General features: G+C 53.0%; 1 protein-coding gene across 1 annotated transcript in view; it reads right to left on the bottom strand.

Annotated features, from left to right (window-relative positions):
* CRABP2 (cellular retinoic acid binding protein 2) overlaps positions 1–12474 on the bottom strand; it is a 34416-nt gene extending 21942 nt beyond the window's left edge. The window contains exon 1 of the mRNA XM_073639507.1: positions 12133–12474. Within this exon, the coding sequence (XP_073495608.1) occupies positions 12133–12202 (70 nt within the window). The 5' untranslated portion in view covers positions 12203–12474. The remainder of the gene's footprint in view (positions 1–12132) is intronic.
* Positions 12475–24783: the final 12309 nt, after the last annotated feature.

The raw sequence follows: 24783 nt of genomic DNA, 5'->3' as shown, positions 1-24783 counted from the left end.
AATACCTAGAAAGAAGTCATGCATATATAAGAGAGTCTGGGTGGTAGGTGTCTGATAAATGCTCAATGGTGGTAGTGCATATATATATGGCCAACGTAATAATGACATGCCATCCCATATGGGGCATGTGCAGAGTTACTCGCGCCCTACAAGCAGCTGCTGAGGTGGATGGAGAAAATAATGAGTTGTAATTAGCAGTTTATCTGTAAGCTTAGCAATAACCAAGAGTGCAGGAAACGAGGGGGAGAGGGGAAGCCTGCACTCTGCACACACCACACAGGGAGGGGGGAGGGGAAGCCTGCACTCTGCACACACCACACAGGGAGGAGAAGCCTGCACTCTGCACACACCACACAGGGAGGGGGAGGGGAAGCCTGCACTCTGCACACACCACACAGGGAAGAGGGAGACAGGGGAAGCCTGCACTCTGCACACACAGGGAGAGGAGAGAGAGAGGGGAAGCCTGCACTCTGCACACACCACACAGGGAGGAGAAGCCTGCACTCTGCACACACCACACAAGGAAGAGGGAGAGAGGGGAAGCCTGCACTCTGCACACACCACACAGGGAAGAGGGAGAGAGGGGAAGCCTGCACTCTGCACACACCACACAGGGAAGAGGGAGAGAGGGGAAGCCTGCACTCTGCACACACAGGGAGAGGAGAGAGAGAGGGGAAGCCTGCACTCTGCACACACACAGGGAGGGGAGAGAGAAAGGGGAAGCCTGCACTCTGCACACACACAGGGAGGGGAGAGAGAAAGGGGAAGCCTGCACTCTGCACACACACAGGGAGGGGAGAGAGAAAGGGGAAGCCTGCACTCTGCACACACACAGGGAGGGGGGGAAGCCTACACTCTGCACACACACAGGGAGGGGGGGAAGCCTACACTCTGCACACACACAGGGAGGGGGGGGGAAGCCTACACTCTGCACACACACAGGGAGGGGGGGGAAGCCTACACTCTGCACACACACAGGGAGGGGGGGGAAGCCTACACTCTGCACACACACAGGGAGGGGGGGGAAGCCTACACTCTGCACACACACAGGGAGGGGGGGAAGCCTACACTCTGCACACACACAGGGAGGGGGGGGGGGAAAGCCTACACTCTGCACACACACAGGGAGGGGGGGGGAAAGCCTACACTCTGCACACACACAGGGAGGGGGGGGGAAAGCCTACACTCTGCACACACACAGGGAGGGGGGGGGAAAGCCTACACTCTGCACACACACAGGGAGGGGGGGGGAAGCCTACACTCTGCACACACACAGGGAGGGGGGGGGGAAGCCTACACTCTGCACACACACAGGGAGGGGGGGGAAGCCTACACTCTGCACACACACAGGGAGGGGGGGGGGGGAAGCCTACACTCTGCACACACACAGGGAGGGGGGGGGAAAGCCTACACTCTGCACACACACAGGGAGGGGGGGGAAAGCCTACACTCTGCACACACACAGGGAGGGGGGGGGAAAGCCTACACTCTGCACACACACAGGGAGGGGGGGGAAAGCCTACACTCTGCACACACACAGGGAGGGGGGGGAAAGCCTACACTCTGCACACACACAGGGAGGGGGGGGAAAGCCTACACTCTGCACACACACAGGGAGGGGGGGGAAAGCCTACACTCTGCACACACACAGGGAGGGGGGGAAAGCCTACACTCTGCACACACACAGGGAGGGGGAGGAAGCCTACACTCTGCACACACACAGGGAGGGGGGGGAAAGCCTACACTCTGCACACACACAGGGAGGGGGGGGAAAGCCTACACTCTGCACACACACAGGGAGGGGGGGGGAAGCCTACACTCTGCACACACACAGGGAGGGGGGGGGGGAAGCCTACACTCTGCACACACACAGGGAGGGGGGGGGGAAGCCTACACTCTGCACACACACAGGGAGGGGGGGGGAAGCCTACACTCTGCACACACACAGGGAGGGGGGGGAAGCCTATACTCTGCACACACACAGGGAGGGGGGGGAAGCCTACACTCTGCACACACACAGGGAGGGGGGGGGGAGCCTACACTCTGCACACACACAGGGAGGGGGGAAAGCCTACACTCTGCACACACACAGGGAGGGGGGAAAGCCTACACTCTGCACACACACAGGGAGGGGGGAAAGCCTACACTCTGCACACACACAGGGAGGGGGGGGAAAGCCTACACTCTGCACACACACAGGGAGGGGGGGGTAAAGCCTACACTCTGCACACACACAGGGAGGGGGGGGTAAAGCCTACACTCTGCACACACACAGGGAGGGGGGGGTAAAGCCTACACTCTGCACACACACAGGGAGGGGGGGGTAAAGCCTACACTCTGCACACACACAGGGAGGGGGGGGAGCCTACACTCTGCACACACACACAGGGAGGGGGGAGGGAGCCTGCACTCTGCACACACAGGGGGGGTGAAGCCGGCACACACACAGGGGGGGAGGGGAGAGAGGGGAAGCCTGCACTCTGCACACACACAGGGAGGGGGGGAAAGCCTACACTCTGCACACACACACAGGGAGGGGGGAGCCTACACTCTGCACACACACAGGGAGGGGGGGAAGCCTACACTCTGCACACACACAGGGAGGGGGGGGAAGCCTACACTCTGCACACACACAGGGAGGGGGGGAAAGCCTACACTCTGCACACACACAGGGAGGGGGGGAAAGCCTACACTCTGCACACACACAGGGAGGGGGGGAAAGCCTACACTCTGCACACACACAGGGAGGGGGGGAAAGCCTACACTCTGCACACACACAGGGAGGGGGGGAAAGCCTACACTCTGCACACACACAGGGAGGGGGGGAAAGCCTACACTCTGCACACACACAGGGAGGGGGGGGTAAAGCCTACACTCTGCACACACACAGGGAGGGGGGGGTAAAGCCTACACTCTGCACACACACAGGGAGGGGGGGGTAAAGCCTACACTCTGCACACACACAGGGAGGGGGGGGTAAAGCCTACACTCTGCACACACACAGGGAGGGGGGGTAAAGCCTACACTCTGCACACACACAGGGAGGGGGGGGGTAAAGCCTACACTCTGCACACACACAGGGAGGGGGGGGGGTAAAGCCTACACTCTGCACACACACAGGGAGGGGGGGGGGTAAAGCCTACACTCTGCACACACACAGGGAGGGGGGGGTAAAGCCTACACTCTACACACACACAGGGAGGGGGGGGGGTAAAGCCTACACTCTACACACACACAGGGAGGGGGGGGTAAAGCCTACACTCTACACACACACAGGGAGGGGGGGGTAAAGCCTACACTCTACACACACACAGGGAGGGGGGGGGTAAAGCCTACACTCTGCACACACACAGGGAGGGGGGGGGTAAAGCCTACACTCTGCACACACACAGGGAGGGGGGGGGGTAAAGCCTACACTCTGCACACACACAGGGAAGGGGGGGGGGTAAAGCCTACACTCTGCACACACACAGGAAGGGGGGGGGGGTAAAGCCTACACTCTGCACACACACAGGGAGGGGGGGGGAACCTACACTCTGCACACACACACACAGGGAGGGAGCCTGCACTCTGCACACACAGGGGGGGTGAAGCCGGCACACACACAGGGGGGGAGGGGAGAGAGGGGAAACCTGCACTCTGCACACACACAGGGAGGGGGGGGGTAAAGCCTACACTCTGCACACACACAGGGAGGGGGGGGGTAAAGCCTACACTCTGCACACACACAGGGAGGGGGGGGTAAAGCCTACACTCTGCACACACACAGGGAGGGGGGGGTAAAGCCTACACTCTGCACACACACAGGGAGGGGGGGGTAAAGCCTACACTCTGCACACACACAGGGAGGGGGGGGTAAAGCCTACACTCTGCACACACACAGGGAGGGGGGGGTAAAGCCTACACTCTGCACACACACAGGGAGGGGGGGGTAAAGCCTACACTCTGCACACACACAGGGAGGGGGGGGTAAAGCCTACACTCTGCACACACACAGGGAGGGGGGGAAAGCCTACACTCTGCACACACACAGGGAGGGGGGGAAAGCCTACACTCTGCACACACACAGGGAGGGGGGGGAAAGCCTACACTCTGCACACACACAGGGAGGGGGGGGAAAGCCTACACTCTGCACACACACAGGGAGGGGGGGGAAAGCCTACACTCTGCACACACACAGGGAGGGGGGGGAAAGCCTACACTCTGCACACACACAGGGAGGGGGGGGAAAGCCTACACTCTGCACACACACAGGGAGGGGGGGAAAGCCTACACTCTGCACACACACAGGGAGGGGGGGGAAAGCCTACACTCTGCACACACACAGGGAGGGGGGGGAAGCCTACACTCTGCACACACACAGGGAGGGGGGGGAAGCCTACACTCTGCACACACACAGGGAGGGGGGGGAAGCCTACACTCTGCACACACACAGGGAGGGGGGGGAAGCCTACACTCTGCACACACACAGGGAGGGGGGGGAAGCCTACACTCTGCACACACACAGGGAGGGGGGGGAAGCCTACACTCTGCACACACACAGGGAGGGGGGGGAAGCCTACACTCTGCACACACACAGGGAGGGGGGGGAAGCCTACACTCTGCACACACACAGGGAGGGGGGGGAAGCCTACACTCTGCACACACACAGGGAGGGGGGGGAGCCTACACTCTGCACACACACAGGGAGGGGGGGGAGCCTACACTCTGCACACACACACAGGGAGGGGGGGGAAAGCCTACACTCTGCACACACACACAGGGAGGGGGGGGAAAGCCTACACTCTGCACACACACAGGGAGGGGGGGGGTAAAGCCTACACTCTGCACACACACAGGGAGGGGGGGGTAAAGCCTACACTCTGCACACACACAGGGAGGGGGGGTAAAGCCTACACTCTGCACACACACAGGGAGGGGGGGGGAAGCCTACACTCTGCACACACACAGGGAGGGGGGGGAGCCTACACTCTGCACACACACACACAGGGAGGGGGGGGGAGCCTACACTCTGCACACACACACACAGGGAGGGGGGGGGCCTACACTCTGCACACACAGGGAGGGGGGGAGCCTACACTCTGCACACACACACAGGGAGGGGGGGGAAGCCTACACTCTGCACACACACACAGGGAGGGGGGGGAAGCCTACACTCTGCACACACACACAGGGAGGGGGGAGGGAGCCTGCACTCTGCACACACAGGGGGGGGGTGAAGCCGGCACACACACAGGGGGGGAGGGGAGAGAGGAGAAGCCTACACTCTGCACACACACGGGGAGGGGGGGGGAGCCTACACTCTGCACACACACAGGGAGGGGGGGAGAGGAGAGGAAGCCTGCACTCTGCACACGAGGGGACGGGAGGGGAGAGGAGATGAAGCCTGCACTCTGCACACGAGGGGACAGGAGGGGAGAGGAAGCCTGCACTCTGCACACGAGGGGACGGGAGGGGAGAGGAGAGGAAGACTGCACTCTGCACACGAGGAGACGGGAGGGGAGAGGAGAGGAAGACTGCACTCTGCACACGAGGAGACGGGAGGGGAGAGGAGAGAAAGCCTGCACTCTGCACACGAGGGGAGAGGAGAGGAAGCCTGCACTCTGCACACGAGGGGACGGGAGGGGAGAGGAGAGGAAGCCTGCACTCTGCACACGAGGGGACGGGAGGGGAGAGGAGAGGAAGCCTGCACTCTGCACACGAGGGGACGGGAGGGGAGAGGAGAGGAAGCCTGCACTCTGCACACGAGGGGACGGGAGGGGAGAGGAGAGGAAGCCTGCACTCTGCACACGAGGGGACGGGAGGGGAGAGGAGAGGAAGCCTGCACTCTGCACACGAGGGGACGGGAGGGGAGAGGAGAGGAAGCCTGCACTCTGCACACGAGGGGACGGGAGGGGAGAGGAGAGGAAGCCTGCACTCTGCACACGAGGGGACGGGAGGGGAGAGGAGAGGAAGCCTGCACTCTGCACACGAGAGGACGGGAGGGGAGGGGAGAGGAAGCCTGCACTCTGCACACGAGGGGACGGGAGGGGAGAGGAAGCCTGCACTCTGCACACGAGGGGACGGGAGGGGAGAGGAAGCCTGCACTCTGCACACGAGGGGACGGGAGGGGAGAGGAAGCCTGCACTCTGCACACGAGGGGACGGGAGGGGAGGGGAGAGGAAGCCTGCACTTTGCACACGAAGGGACGGGAGGGGAGGGGAGAGGAAGCCTGCACTCTGCACACGAGGGGACGGGAGGGGAAGCCTGTACTCTGCACACACAGGGAGAGGAGAGGAAGCCTGCACTCTGCACACACAGGGAGGGGAGAGGAGAGGAAGCCTGCACTCTGCACACACAGGGAGGGGAAGCCTGCACTCTGCACACACGGGAAGGGGAGGGGAGAGGAAGCCTGTGTGGCACCCTGCTGTTCACAGGTACCACAGGACCCAAAAGGGTGCATGGACAGACTTCTCCACAAGAGGCCCTCATTACAAACAAACACCTCCACCCTTCCACCTCATGCCACCAGAGGGAGCCCTGTTAGGGATATATATATGGAGGGTGGAGCCAGGCAGTCAGTCAGACAGAGTCAGAAAGTCTGAGAGCATGCTGACGCTGAGAGCAGCGAAGACGCAGCACGTCTGCTGCTGAATTGAGGGCCCCGAGTGTGGCCGACGGCAAGAGGAGGAAGGAAAGAGGAGTTGAGGGGGCAGAGGAGCATCATAGGCTCACCCCCGAGTACACAAACCGGACACCGGGTCCGCGCCTACAGGGTCCCTTTATACCCAGTAGGGATCACCGGCATACCAGGAGGACTACAAGTCCCTGGTAGACCTGAAGCTAAACCCATTACAGGACCAGGAACCACGAAGGCCCCGGCGCCCAGGGATAGTGGTTGCCAGAAAAATGGCCTACTACCAAGCGACAGGTGAAGGAACAGCAGGACACATAAGCTAGGCGCACTCTGCACACACGGGGAGGGGAAACCTGCACTCTGCACACACGAGGAGGGGAAACCTGCACTCTGCACACACGAGGAGGGGAAACCTGCACTCTGCACACACGAGGAGGGGAAACCTGCACTCAGCATATAAGATGGGGTTATATATCTCAGAATTATATGTAAAGAGGGAGAAACAAGCCTCATGTTTGTGTATAAGGAGCGGAAGGAACCTGCTGTTTGTCTATAAGGAGGGTGAGGAGCCTGCTATGGGTCTGTAACAAGTGGGTGAGATTTTTCTTTTGTGTATATCCAGAAGGAGTAATAAATCTCAAGTCTGTATATAAGGAGGGGGGTGCAGCACCATGACTATATACTTCATGCCTGACTCTGCATATAAGAGGCGATGAGCCTTATGTCTGTATATAGGGAGGGGATGACAAGCTTCACCTCTGAATGTCGAGCAGGTGAGAAAAGTCAGAATTTCTGTGTATAAAAAGGAATAATAGGAAGTGAGAAAGGTTCAGAACCAATAGAGGGTGAAGTCATTCCTGCCTGTGTATAAAGACAAGCTGCAATATATGTATCATCAGATTATAAAACACAGTTCTGTTTCCTTTCATGAATATTATGTATCTGTATATTAGATATACGAGATATAACACGGTCGACCCCTATGTCTATATATTAGAATAGGATATGCAGTATGAATAGCCAAGACAAGAAAAAATGATTCACAATATCAGTTTCTAATGATGTAATATGAGATAATATGCTCCAATATCCATGTATTCGGATACAATATAAAATAATCATCCCAATACCTGTGTATTAGAGTAATATATGTGATGCGAGTCTGATAAGTGCGTATAAGGACATGATAGAAGGTAATAATTCTCAATATATCGGACAGATGCTTTATATTTATACAAGATCGTACATATAAATCCTCGATATCTGTGTATTAGGAATTGATATAATCCTTATTAACTGTATATTAGGACACTGCATTCCGCCTGCTTCCTGTATATTAGGACAAGGTATGAGATGTATATGAAGGAGAGGCAATACATGAGATATTAGTCCCCAATACCTGTATATTAGGACAAGATGTGACATATTCATCATCAATACCTCTGTAAAGCTGTGTATTAGATCTCCTCTATTAACCCCTGATATCTGTGGATTAGATTGATAATGACAGAATACATGACACGAACCCCCCTGTGTATTAGGATTATAGTTTATATAATAATCTCAATATTTCCACATATTAAAGGGATACACAGTTGTCTGTGTATAAGAATCAGATATCATCTATTAACGCCTGATACTGGGATATTAGGGTCATATGTCATCGTACATTAGGATCATTTCTCATCTATTAACCCTTTATATTTATATATTAGGCATACAGTGGTGTGAAAAAGTGTTTGCCCCCTTCCTGATTTCTTATTCTTTTGCATGTTTGTCACACTTAAATGTTTCAGATCACAAAGCAAATGTAAATATTAGACAAAGATAAAACAAGTAACCACAAAATGCAGTTTTTAAATGAAGGTCTTTATTATTAAGGGGAAAAGAAATCCAAACCTACAGGATCCTGTGTGAAAAAGTGATCGCCTTCCATCTTAAAACATAAATTAACTGTGGTTAGCGGAGTTCAATTTCCCTAATCACACACAGGCCTGATTAGTGCCACACCTGTTCTTAAATCAAGAAATCACTTAAATAGGACCAGCCTGACAAAGTGAAGTAAACCAAAAGATCCTCAAAAGCTAGGCATCATGCTGCCATCCAAAGAAATTCAGGAACAAATGAAAAACAAAGTAATTGAGTCTGGTCAAAGTTATAAAGTCATTTGTAAAGCTTTGGGACTCCAGCGAACCACAGTGAAAGCCATTATCCACAAATGACGAAAACATGGAACAGTGGTGAACCTTCCCAGGAGTGGTCGGCCAACCAAAATTATCCCAAGAGTGCAGCGATGACTCATCCGAGAGGTCACAACAGACCCAACAACATCTAAAGAACTGCAGGCCTCACTTGCCTCAGTTAAGGTCAGTGTTCATGATTCCACCATAAGAAAGAGGCTGGGCAAACATGGCATGACAGTCAGAGTTCCAAAATGAAAACCACTGCTGAGCAAAAAGAACATAAATACTTACTTGTCTTCGTTTTCACAGAAAACATCTTGATGGTTGCCAAGATTTTTGGCAGAATGCTCTGTGGACGGATGAGACAAAAGTTGAAATTTTTGGAAGGTGTTTGTCCCATTACATCTGGTGTAGAAGTAACAGCATTTCAGAAAAGGAACATCATACCAACAGTAAAATATGGTGGTGGAAGTGTGATGGTCTGGGGCCGTTCTGCTGCTTCAGGACCTGGAAGACTTGCTGTGATAAATGGAACCACGAATTCTGCCGTCTACTAAAAAATCCTGAAGGAGAATGTCCGGCCATATGTTTATGACCTCTAGCTGAAGCACAGTTCGATTATGCAGCAGGACAATGAACCAAAACACACCAGCAAGTCCACCTCAATGGATTAAGAAAAACAAAATTAAGAGTTTGGAGTGGCCTAGTCAAAGTCCTGACCTTAATCTGATTGAGATGCTGTGGCATGACCTTAAAAAGGCTGTTCATGCTCGGAAATCCTCCAATGTGGCTGAATTACAACAATTCTGCAAAGATGAGTGGCAAAAATTCCTCCAGAGCGAAATAAAAGACTCATTGCCAGTTATAGCAAACACTTGATTGCAGTTGTTGCTGCTAAGGGCGGTCCAACTAGTTGTTGGGTTTAGGGGGCAATCACTTTTTCACACAGGGCCCAATAGGTTTGGATTTCTTTTTCCCTTAATAATAAAAGATCTTCATTTAAAAACTGCATTTTGTGGTTACCTGTGTTATCTTTGTCTAATATTTACCTTTGTTTTGTGATTGGAAACATTTAAGTAACAAACATGGAAAAGAATAAGAAATCAGGACGAGGCAAACACTTTCTTCACATCACTGTGCGTCTAATCTGTAACCTTTTATATTTGTATTTTAGGATTCTGTCCTATATTAACCCTTTGTAGCTATATATTAGGCATATCTCGTCCATTAACCCTTTATATATTAGGCACATCTCATCTATAAACTCTTCATATCTATATATATTAGGGTCATATCTTATCTATTGACCCCCAGGTATATGAGTATTAGGATCACATCATATTTATTAACCCTTTATATATTAGGATCATATCTCATCTTTAACTCTTCGGAGCTATATATTATTAGGCACATATCTGATCCATTAACCCTTTATATTTACATATTAGGCACATATCTCCCCTATTTACGCTTCATGCCTATACATTAGGATCAGATCTCATCTATTAACCCTTCATATTTACATATATAGGGATCACAGCTATCATGGATTAATAAATATATTAACCCTTTATATATATATATATATATATATATATGTGTGTATTAGCATCAAGTCTCGTCTATTAACCCCCGATACGTGTTGCAATCAGATATATCTGTTTGTTAAGGTGAAACAAGACAATTCCTTACATGAACCCCCTATAGCAGGTGTGAGAATCAGATTTCATACATTAGCCCGATATCTGTGTCCTGGGATGAGATGATTTCTCCAATATCTGTATATTGAGACGTCTAAGAAAAGATTTGTTTTTGCATGAATTCCCAATATACCGGTGTAGTAGGACGAGCGGATATCTGTGTATTAGACACATGTGTCATCTATTAACCCCTTGTAACAATATGCATTAGGATAATATATAACCTTATAACCCCCAATATATCTATTTATTGTCCTGAGCCCCCCGGTACCTGTGCTGCGTATTGGGATCAGATTGCTTTAAATTAACCCCTGATATTTGTGTATTGGGCTCTATTAACCCTTTATATTCACATATACGATTAAGACTTCAAATCTATATGCCAGACACAGCTCTCATCTATTAACCCATTATAGCCACACGTTAGAAATCACATCACATTCATTAACCCATTATGCTTATATAGCAGATGCCTGCCTCACCCATTAACCCTTTACATTTATATAGTAGGCACATATCATCTATTTAACACTTCAGATCTAAATATCAGGGTCACCTCACCTGTTAACCCTTTCATATCTGTAGATCAGGCTCAAATCTCGTCCATTAACCCCTTGTATCTATATATTGGCACACACCTCATCTATTAACCCTTTATATTTACGTATTAGGGTCACATCTAATTTATTAACCTTTTAGATTTACATATTAGGATCACACCTCATTAACCCTTCATACGTATATATTAGGATCATATCTCATCTATTAACCCTTTATATATTAGGATCATATCTCATCTATTAACCCTTTATATATTAGGATCATATCTCATCTATTAACCCTTTATATATTAGGATCATATCTCATCTATTAACCCTTTATATATTAGGATCATATCATCTATTAACCCTTTACATATTAGGATCACATCTCATCTATTAACCCTTTACATATTAGGATCACATCTCATCTATTAACCCTTTATATATTAGGATCATATCTCATCTATTAACCCTTTATATATTAGGATCATATCATCTATTAACCCTTTACATATTAGGATCACATCTCATCTATTAACCCTTTATATTTTAGGATCATATCTCATCTATTAACCCTTTATATATTAGGATCATATCTCATCTATTAACCCTCTATATATTAAGATCATATCTCATCTATTAACCCTTTATATTTATATATTAGGATCACATCTCATCTATTAAACGCAGGCATCAGTGCATTAATAATCAGATCGCCTTTATTAACCCCCTCCAACCCAGCTCTATGAAGCCTTAAAATGTGTGTGATGATTAAATCTCGTCTTTTAACCCTCTGAGATATTGCGATCAGAATAATTCATTAACCCCTGATATCTTCCTATTACACCAGATTGCATTTATTAAGCCACAATACCTGTGTATTAGGCCGACATCTGATCTCTTAACCCTTTACACATATGTTCAGATGACGCATGACATCTGCATACTAGAAAGCGACTATAATAATCCGCGTATTTTATACCGGACCTTAATAAATCCGCCCCATCTTCCCTCTCCTCATCCAGCTTTATTCCCCCGTCCGCTAGATTTCAGCGTTCCCGTCACCCGTCACCCCATTCATTCGCACTTACTCAAAGCTTTCAACATCTCCTCGAAATTCTCAGAATGTTTCATTTTCCAGTTTCCTGAGAAGTTGGGCATCTTTGAGGGTTTTGCTTGGGATTTGGAAGGCGAACACCAGAAAAAAAAGATAAATTAAAATCCCGGTCTCCTGTGCAGAGGAGGAGGCTTTAGTGCAGCAGTTCAGCCTTATACAGAGGTGCATGGGCTGCTGGCTCTGGGCTCCGCACTGGACACAGCCTGCAATGTGTGCAGGTTACACTGACACCCTACAGTGCGCTCTGACTATATATACCTCCCCTCCCTCTCACCCTCATATGTGTGATGCTAAACACTCAGCCTCCTGCTGCCACCGCTCCCTCCACCGCCTCTACTGGGGAGGGGCATCAAGAGAGGCTGGGAACAAACTGCAATCCCACCTGTGGCATTATCAACTATCAGCACGCACTACACATAGACAGCGACTAGAGAGCGACAGACCGGGCACTACACATAGACAGCGACTAGAGAGCGACAGACCGGGCACCACACATAGACAGCAACTAGAGAGCGACAGACCGGGCACTACACATAGACAGCGACTAGAGAGCGACAGACCAGGCACTACACATAGACAGCGACTAGAGTGCGACAGACCGGGCACTACACATAGACAGCGACTAGAGAGCGACAGACCGGGCACTACACATAGACAGCGACTAGAGAGCGAAAGACCGGGCACTACACATAGACAGCAACTAGAGAGCGACAGACCGGGCACTACACATAGACAGCGACTAGAGAGCGACAGACCGGGCACTACACATACACAGCGACTAGAGAGCAACAGACCGGGCACTACACATAGACAGCAACTAGAGAGCAACAGACCGGGCACTACACATAGACAACAACTAGAGAGCGACAGACCGGGCACTACACATAGACAGCGACTAGAGAGCGACAGACCGGGCACTACACATAGACAGCGACTAGAGAGCGACAGACCAGGCACTACACATAGACAGCGACTAGAGAGCGACAGACCGGGCACTACACATAGACAGCGACTAGAGAGCGACAGACCGGGCACTACACATAGACAGCGACTAGAGAGCGACAGACCGGGCACTACACATAGACAGCGACTAGAGAGCGAAAGACCGGGCACTACACATAGACAGCAACTAGAGAGCGACAGACCGGGCACTACACATAGACAGCGACTAGAGTGCGACAGACCGGGCACTACACATAGACAACAACTAGAGAGCGACATACCGGGCACTACACATAGACAGCGACTAGAGTGCGACAGACCGGGCACTACACATAGACAGCAACTAGAGAGCGACAGACCGGGCACTACACATAGACAGCGACTAGAGAGCGAAAGACCGGGCACTACACATAGACAGCAACTAGAGAGCGACAGACCGGGCACTACACATAGACAGCGACTAGAGAGCGAAAGACCGGGCACTACACATACACAGCGACTAGAGAGCAACAGACCGGGCACTACACATAGACAGCAACTAGAGAGCGACAGACCGGGCACTACACATAGACAACAACTAGAGAGCGACATACCGGGCACTACACATAGACAGCGACTAGAGAGCGACAGACCGGGCACTACACATAGACAGCGACTAGAGAGCGACAGACCGGGCACTACACATAGACAGCGACTAGAGAGCGACAGACCGGGCACTACACATAGACAGCGACTAGAGAGCGACAGACCGGGCACTACACATAGACAGCGACTAGAGAGCGACAGACCGAGCACTACACATAGACAGCGACTAGAGTGCGACAGACCGGGCACTACACATAGACAGCAACTAGAGAGCGACAGACCGGGCACTACACATAGACAGCGACTAGAGAGCGACAGACCGGGCACTACACATAGACAGCGACTAGAGAGCGACAGACCGGGCACTACACATAGACAGCGACTAGAGAGCGACAGACCGGGCACTACACATAGACAGCGACTAGAGAGCGACAGACCAGGCACTACACATAGACAGCGACTAGAGAGCGACAGACCGGGCACTACACATAGACAGCGACTAGAGAGCGACAGACCAGGCACTACACATAGACAGCGACTAGAGAGCGACAGACCGGGCACTACACATAGACAGCGACTAGAGAGCGACAGACCGGGCACTACACATAGACAGCGACTAGAGAGCGAAAGACCGGGCACTACACATAGACAGCAACTAGAGAGCGACAGACCGGGCACTACACATAGACAGCGACTAGAGTGCGACAGACCGGGCACTACACATAGACAACAACTAGAGAGCGACATACCGGGCACTACACATAGACAGCGACTAGAGTGCGACAGACCGGGCACTACACATAGACAGCGACTAGAGAGCGACAGACCGGGCACTACACATAGACAGCGACTAGAGAGCGAAAGACCAGGCACTACACATAGACAGCAACTAGAGAGCGACAGACCGGGCACTACACATAGACAGCGACTAGAGAGCGAAAGACCGGGCACTACACATAGACAAAAACTAGAGAGCGACATACCGGGCACTACACATAGACAGCGACTAGAGTGCGACAGACCGGGCACTACACATAGACAGCGACTAGAGAGCGACAGACCGGGCACTACACATAGACAGCGACTAGAGAGCGAAAGACCGGGCACTACACATAGACAGCAACTAGAGAGCGACAGACCGGGCACTACACATAGACAGCGACTAGAGAGCGACAGACCGGGCACTACACATACACAGCGACTAGAGAGCGACAGACCGGGCACTACACATAGACAGCAACTAGAGAGCGACAGACCGGGCACTACACATAGACAACAACTAGAGAGCGACAGACCGCGCACTACACATAGACAGCGACTAGAGAGCGACAGACCGGGCACTACACATAGACAGCGACTAGAGAGCGACAGACCGGGCACTACACATAGACAGCGACTAGAGAGCGACAGACCGAGCACTACACATAGACAGCGACTAGAGTGCGACAGACCGGGCACTACACATAGACAGCAACTAGAGAGCGACAGACCGGGCACTACACATAGACAGCGACTAGAGAGCGACAGACCGGGCACTACACATAGACAGCGACTAGAGAGCGACAGACCGGGCACTACACATAGACAGCAACTAGAAAGCGACAGACCGGGCACTACACATAGACAGCGACTAGAGAGCGACAGACCGGGCACTACACATAGACAGCGACTAGAGAGCGACAGACCGGGCACTACACATAGACAGCGACTAGAGAGCGACAGACCGGGCACTACACATAGACAGCGACTAGAGAGCGACAGACCGGCCACTACACAGACAGCGACTAGAGAGCGACAGACCGGGCACTACACATAGACAGCGACTAGAGAGCGACAGACCGGGCACTACACATAGACAGCGACTAGAGAGCGACAGACCGGGCACTACACATAGACAGCGACTAGAGAGCGACAGACCCCACACTACACACAGACAGCGACTAGAGAGCGACAGACCCCACACTACACATAGACAGCGACTAGAGAGCGACAGACCAGGCACTACACATAGACAGCGACTAGAGAGCGACAGACCGGGCACTACACATAGACAGCGACTAGAGAGCGACAGACCGGGCACTACACATAGACAGCGACTAGAGAGCGAAAGACCGGGCACTACACATAGACAGCAACTAGAGAGCGACAGACCGGGCACTACACATAGACAGCGACTAGAGTGCGACAGACCGGGCACTACACATAGACAACAACTAGAGAGCGACATACCGGGCACTACACATAGACAGCGACTAGAGTGCGACGGACCGGGCACTACACATAGACAGCGACTAGAGAGCGACAGACCGGGCACTACACATAGACAGCGACTAGAGAGCGAAAGACCAGGCACTACACATAGACAGCAACTAGAGAGCGACAGACCGGGCACTACACATAGACAGCGACTAGAGAGCGAAAGACCGGGCACTACACATAGACAAAAACTAGAGAGCGACATACCGGGCACTACACATAGACAGCGACTAGAGTGCGACAGACCGGGCACTACACATAGACAGCGACTAGAGAGCGACAGACCGGGCACTACACATAGACAGCGACTAGAGAGCGAAAGACCGGGCACTACACATAGACAGCAACTAGAGAGCGACAGACCGGGCACTACACATAGACAGCGACTAGAGAGCGACAGACCGGGCACTACACATACACAGCGACTAGAGAGCAACAGACCGGGCACTACACATAGACAGCAACTAGAGAGCGACAGACCGGGCACTACACATAGACAACAACTAGAGAGCGACAGACCGGGCACTACACATAGACAGCGACTAGAGAGCGACAGACCGGGCACTACACATAGACAGCGACTAGAGAGCGACAAACCAGGCACTACACATAGACAGCGACTAGAGAGCGACAGACCGGGCACTACACATAGACAGCGACTAGAGAGCGACAGACCGGGCACTACACATAGACAGCGACTAGAGAGCGAAAGACCGGGCACTACACATAGACAGCAACTAGAGAGCGACAGACCGGGCACTACACATAGACAGCGACTAGAGTGCGACAGACCGGGCACTACACATAGACAACAACTAGAGAGCGACATACCGGGCACTACACATAGACAGCGACTAGAGTGCGACAGACCGGGCACTACACATAGACAGCAACTAGAGAGCGACAGACCGGGCACTACACATAGACAGCGACTAGAGAGCGAAAGACCGGGCACTACACATAGACAGCAACTAGAGAGCGACAGACCGGGCACTACACATAGACAGCGACTAGAGAGCGAAAGACCGGGCACTACACATACACAGCGACTAGAGAGCAACAGACCGGGCACTACACATAGACAGCAACTAGAGAGCGACAGACCGGGCACTACACATAGACAAGAACTAGAGAGCGACATACCGGGCACTACACATAGACAGCGACTAGAGAGCGACAGACCGGGCACTACACATAGACAGCGAATAGAGAGCGACAGACCGGGCACTACACATAGACAGCGACTAGAGAGCGACAGACCGGGCACTACACATAGACAGCGACTAGAGAGCGACAGACCGGGCACTACACATAGACAGCGACTAGAGAGCGACAGACCGAGCACTACACATAGACAGCGACTAGAGTGCGACAGACCGGGCACTACACATAGACAGCAACTAGAGAGCGACAGACCGGGCACTACACATAGACAGCGACTAGAGAGCGACAGACCGGGCACTACACATAGACAGCGACTAGAGAGCGACAGACCGGGCACTACACATAGACAGCAACTAGAGAGCGACAGACCGGGCACTACATATAGACAGCGACTAGAGAGCGACAGACCGGGCACTACACATAGACAGCGACTAGAGAGCGACAGACCGGGCACTACACATAGACAGCGACTAGAGAGCGACAGACCGGCCACTACACAGACAGCGACTAGAGAGCGACAGACCGGGCACTACACATAGACAGCGACTAGAGAGCGACAGACCGGGCACTACACATAGACAGCGACTAGAGAGCGACAGACCGGGCACTACACATAGACAGCGACTAGAGAGCGACAGACCCCACACTACACACAGACAGCGACTAGAGAGCGACAGACCCCACACTACACATAGACAGCGACTAGAGTGCGACAGACCGGGCACTACACATAGACAGCAACTACAGAGCGACAGACCGGGCACTACACATAGACAGCAACTAGAGAGCGACAGACCGGGCACTACACATAGACAGCGACGAGAGAGCGACAGACCGGGCACTACACATAGACAGCGACTAGAGAGCGACAGACCGGGCACTACACATAGACAGCGACTAGAGAGCGACAGACCGGACACTACACATAGACAGCGACTAGAGAGCGACAGACCGGGCACTACACATAGACAGCGACTAGAGAGCAACAGACCGGGCACTACACATAGACAGCGACTAGAGAGCAACAGACCGGGCACTACACATAGACAGCGACTAGAGTGCGACAGAACGGGCACTACACATAGACAGCAACTAGAGAGCGACAGACCGGGCACTACACATAGACAGCGACTAGAGAGCGACAGACCGGGCACTACACATAGACAGCGACTAGAGAGCGACAGCCCGGGCACTACACATAGACAGCGACTAGAGAGCGACAGACCGGGAACTACACATAGACAGCGACTAGAGTGCGACAGACCGGGCACTACACATAGACAGCAACTAGAGAGCGACAGACCGGGCACTACTCATAGACAGCAACTAGAGAGCGACAGACCGGGCACTACACATAGACAGCGACTAGAGAGCGACAGACCGGGCACTACACATAGACAGCCACTAGAGAGCGACAGACCGGGCACTACACATAGACAGCCACTAGAGAGCGACAGACCCCACACTACACATAGACAGCGACTAGAGAGCGACAGACCCCACACTACACATAGACAGCGACTAGAGAGCGACAGACCCCACACTACACATAGACAGCGACTAGAGAGCGACAGACCGGGCACTACACATAGACAGCAACTAGAGAGCGACAGACCGGGCACTACACATAGACAGCGACTAGAGAGCGACAGACCGGGCACTACACATAGACAGCGACTAGAGAGCGACAGACCGGGCACTACACATAGACAGCGACTAGAGAGCGACAGACCGGGCACTACACATAGACAGCGACTAGAGAGCGACAGACCGGGCACTACACATAGACAGCGACTAGAGAGCGACAGACCGGGCACTACACATAGACAGCGACTAGAGAGCGACAGACCGGGCACTACACATAGACAGCGACTAGAGAGCGACAGACCGGGCACTACACATAGACAGCGACTAGAGAGCGACAGACCGGGCACTACACATAGACAGCGACTAGAGAGCGACAGACCGGGCACTACACATAGACAGCGACTAGAGAGCGACAGACCGGGCACTACACATAGACAGCGACTAGAGAGCGACAGACCGGGCACTACACATAGACAGCGACTAGAGTGCGACAGACCGGGCACTACACATAGACAGCAACTAGAGAGCGACAGACCGGGCACTACACATAGACAGCAACTAGAGAGCGACAGACCGGGCACTACACATAGACAGCGACTAGAGAGCGACAGACCGGGCACTACACATAGACAGCGACTAGAGAGCAACAGACCGGGCACTACACATAGACAGCAACTAGAGAGCGACAGACCGGGCACTACACATAGACAGCAACTAGAGAGCGACAGACCGGGCACTACACATAGACAGCGACTAGAGAGCGACAGACCCCACACTACACATAGACAGCGACTAGAGAGCGACAGAACGGGCACTACACATAGACAGCAACTAGAGAGCGACAGACCGGGCACTACACATAGACAGCGACTAGAGAGCGACAGACCCCACACTACACATAGACAGCGACTAGAGAGCGACAGACCGGGCACTACACATAGACAGCAACTAGAGAGCGACAGACCGGGCACTACACATAGACAGCGACTAGAGAGCGACAGACCGGGCACTACACATAGACAGCGACTAGAGAGCGACAGACCGGGCACTACACATAGACAGCGACTAGAGAGCGACAGACCGGGCACTACACATAGACAGCGACTAGAGAGCGACAGACCGGGCACTACACATAGACAGCGACTAGAGAGCGACAGACCGGGCACTACACATAGACAGCGACTAGAGAGCGACAGACCGGGCACTACACATAGACAGCGACTAGAGAGCGACAGACCGGGCACTACACATAGACAGCGACTAGAGTGCGACAGACCGGGCACTACACATAGACAGCGACTAGAGAGCGACAGACCGGGCACTACACATAGACAGCAACTAGAGAGCGACAGACCGGGCACTACACATAGACAGCGACTAGAGAGCGACAGACCGGGCACTACACATAGACAGCGACTAGAGAGCGACAGACCGGGCACTACACATAGACAGAGACTAGAGAGCGACAGACCAGGCACTACACATAGACAGCGACTAGAGAGCGACAGACCGGGCACTACACATAGACAGCGACTAGAGAGCGACAGACCGGGCACTACACATAGACAGCGACTAGAGTGCGACAGACCGGGCACTACACATAGACAGCAACTAGAGAGCGACAGACCGGGCACTACACATAGACAGCAACTAGAGAGCGACAGACCGGGCACTACACATAGACAGCGACTAGAGAGCGACAGACCGGGCACTACACATAGACAGCGACTAGAGAGCGACAGACCGGGCACTACACATAGACAGCGACTAGAGAGCGACAGACCGGGCACTACACAGACAGCGACTAGAGAGCGACAGACCGGGCACTACACATAGACAGCGACTAGAGTGCGACAGACCGGGCACTACACATAGACAGCGACTAGAGTGCGACAGACCGGGCACTACACATAGACAGCGACTAGAGAGCGACAGACCGGGCACTACACATAGACAGCAACTAGAGAGCGACAGACCGGGCACTACACATAGACAGCAACTAGAGAGCGACAGACCGGGCACTACACATAGACAGCGAATAGAGAGCGACAGACCGGGCAGTACACATAGACAGCAACTAGAGAGCGACAGACCGGGCACTACACATAGACAGCAACTAGAGAGCGACAGACACCACACTACACATAGACAGCGACTAGAGAGCGACAGACCCCACACTACACATAGACAGCGACTAGAGAGCGACAGACCGGGCACTACACATAGACAGCGACTAGAGAGCGACAGACCGGGCACTACACATAGACAGCAACTAGAGAGCGACAGACCGGGCACTGCACATAGACAGCGACTAGAGAGCGACAGACCGGGCACTACACATAGACAGCGACTAGAGAGCGACAGACCGGGCACTACACATAGACAGCGACTAGAGAGCGACAGACCGGGCACTACACATAGACAGCGACTAGAGAGCGACAGACCGGGCACTACACATAGACAGCGACTAGAGAGCGACAGACCGGGCACTACACATAGACAGCGACTAGAGTGCGACAGACCGGGCACTACACATAGACAGCGACTAGAGAGCGACAGACCGGGCACTACACATAGACAGCGACTAGAGAGCGACAGACCGGGCACTACACATAGACAGCAACTAGAGAGCGACAGACCGGGCACTACACATAGACAGCGACTAGAGAGCGACAGACCGGGCACTACACATAGACAGCGACTAGAGAGCGACAGACCGGGCACTACACATAGACAGCAACTAGAGAGCGACAGACCGGGCACTACACATAGACAGCAACTAGAGAGCGACAGACCCCACACTACACATAGACAGCGACTAGAGAGCGACAGACCCCACACTACACATAGACAGCGACTAGAGAGCGACAGACCGGGCACTACACATAGACAGCGACTAGAGAGCGACAGACCGGGCACTACACATAGACAGCGACTAGAGAGCGACAGACCGGGCACTACACATAGACAGCGACTAGAGAGCGACAGACCGGGCACTACACATAGACAGCGACTAGAGAGCGACAGACCGGGCACTACACATAGACAGCGACTAGAGAGCGACAGACCGGGCACTACACATAGACAGCGACTAGAGAGCGACAGACCGGGCACTACACATAGACAGCGACTAGAGAGCGACAGACCGGGCACTACACATAGACAGCGACTAGAGAGCGACAGACCGGGCACTACACATAGACAGCGACTAGAGAGCGACAGACCGGGCACTACACATAGACAGCGACTAGAGTGCGACAGACCGGGCACTACACATAGACAGCAACTAGAGAGCGACAGACCGGGCACTACACATAGACAGCAACTAGAGAGCGACAGACCGGGCACTACACATAGACAGCGACTAGAGAGCGACAGACCGGGCACTACAAATAGACAGCAACTAGAGAGCGACAGACCCCACACTACACATAGACAGCGACTAGAGAGCGACAGACCGGGCACTACACATAGACAGCAACTAGAGAGCGACAGACCGGGCACTACACATAGACAGCAACTAGAGAACGACAGACCGGGCACTACACATAGACAGCGACTAGAGAGCGACAGACCGGGCACTACACATAGACAGCGACTAGAGAGCGACAGACCGGGCACTACACATAGACAGCAACTAGAGAGCGACAGACCCCACACTACACATAGACAGCGACTAGAGAGCGACAGACCGGGCACTACACATAGACAGCAACTAGAGAGCGACAGACCGGGCACCACACATAGACAGCAACTAGAGAACGACAGACCGGGCACTACACATAGACAGCGACTAGAGAGCGACAGACCGGGCACTACACATAGACAGCGACTAGAGAGCGACAGACCGGGCACTACACATAGACAGTGACTAGAGAGCGACAGACCGGGCACTACACATAGACAGCGACTAGAGAGCGACAGACCGGGCACTACACATAGACAGCGACTAGAGAGCGACAGACCGGGCACTACACATAGACAGCGATTAGAGAGTGACAGACCGGGCACTACACATAGACAGCGACTAGAGTGCGACAAACCGGGCACTACACATAGACAGCAACTAGAGAGCGACAGACCGGGCACTACACATAGACAGCAACTAGAGAGCGACAGACCGGGCACTACACATAGACAGCGACTAGAGAGCGACAGACCGGGCACTACACATAGACAGCGACTAGAGAGCGACAGACCGGGCACTACACATAGACAGCGACTAGAGAGCGACAGACCGGGCACTACACATAGACAGCGACTAGAGAGCGACAGACCGGGCACTACACATAGACAGCGACTAGAGAGCGACAGACCGGGCACTACACATAGACAGCGACTAGAGAGCGACAGACCGGGCACTACACATAGACAGCGACTAGAGAGCGACAGACCGGGCACTACACATAGACAGCGACTAGAGAGCGACAGACCGGGCACTACACATAGACAGCGACTAGAGTGCGACAGACCGGGCACTACACATAGACAGCAACTAGAGAGCGACAGACCGGGCACTACACATAGACAGCAACTAGAGAGCGACAGACCGGGCACTACACATAGACAGCGACTAGAGAGCGACAGACCGGGCACTACACATAGACAGCGACTAGAGAGCAACAGACCGGGCACTACACATAGACAGCAACTAGAGAGCGACAGACCCCACACTACACATAAACAGCGACTAGAGAGCGACAGACCCCACATTACACATAGACAGCGACTAGAGAGCGACAGACCGGGCACTACACATAGACAGCGACTAGAGAGCGACAGACCGGGCACTACACATAGACAGCAACTAGAGAGCGACAGACCCCACACTACACATAGACAGCGACTAGAGAGCGACAGACCGGGCACTACACATAGACAGCAACTAGAGAGCGACAGACCGGGCACTACACATAGACAGCAACTAGAGAACGACAGACCGGGCACTACACATAGACAGCGACTAGAGAGCGACAGACCGGGCACTACACATAGACAGCGACTAGAGAGCGACAGACCGGGCACTACACATAGACAGCAACTAGAGAGCGACAGACCCCACACTACACATAGACAGCGACTAGAGAGCGACAGACCGGGCACTACACATAGACAGCAACTAGAGAGCGACAGACCGGGCACCACACATAGACAGCAACTAGAGAACGACAGACCGGGCACTACACATAGACAGCGACAAGAGAGCGACAGACCGGGCACTACACATAGACAGCGACTAGAGAGCGACAGACCGGGCACTACACATAGACAGTGACTAGAGAGCGACAGACCGGGCACTACACATAGACAGCGACTAGAGAGCGACAGACCGGGCACTACACATAGACAGCGACTAGAGAGCGACAGACCGGGCACTACACATAGACAGCGATTAGAGAGTGACAGACCGGGCACTACACATAGACAGCGACTAGAGTGCGACAAACCGGGCACTACACATAGACAGCGACTAGAGAGCGACAGACCGGGCACTACACATAGACAGCAACTAGAGAGCGACAGACCGGGCACTACACATAGACAGCGACTAGAGAGCGACAGACCGGGCACTACACATAGACAGCGACTAGAGAGCGACAGACCGGGCACTACACATAGACAGCGACTAGAGAGCGACAGACCGGGCACTACACATAGACAGCGACTAGAGAGCGACAGACCGGGCACTACACATAGACAGCGACTAGAGAGCGACAGACCGGGCACTACACATAGACAGCGACTAGAGAGCGACAGACCGGGCACTACACATAGACAGCGACTAGAGAGCGACAGACCGGGCACTACACATAGACAGCGACTAGAGAGCGACAGACCGGGCACTACACATAGACAGCGACTAGAGTGCGACAGACCGGGCACTACACATAGACAGCAACTAGAGAGCGACAGACCGGGCACTACACATAGACAGCAACTAGAGAGCGACAGACCGGGCACTACACATAGACAGCGACTAGAGAGCGACAGACCGGGCACTACACATAGACAGCGACTAGAGAGCAACAGACCGGGCACTACACATAGACAGCAACTAGAGAGCGACAGACCGGGCACTACACATAGACAG

Source organism: Phyllobates terribilis, unplaced genomic scaffold (genome assembly GCF_046119375.1).
Source record: "Phyllobates terribilis strain yellow unplaced genomic scaffold, ASM4611937v1 Scaffold_7__3_contigs__length_470593459, whole genome shotgun sequence".
Classification (NCBI taxonomy): domain Eukaryota; kingdom Metazoa; phylum Chordata; class Amphibia; order Anura; family Dendrobatidae; genus Phyllobates; species Phyllobates terribilis.
The sequence above is the reverse complement of the archived record's forward strand: the minus strand, read 5'-3'. Positions and strand labels throughout refer to the sequence as shown.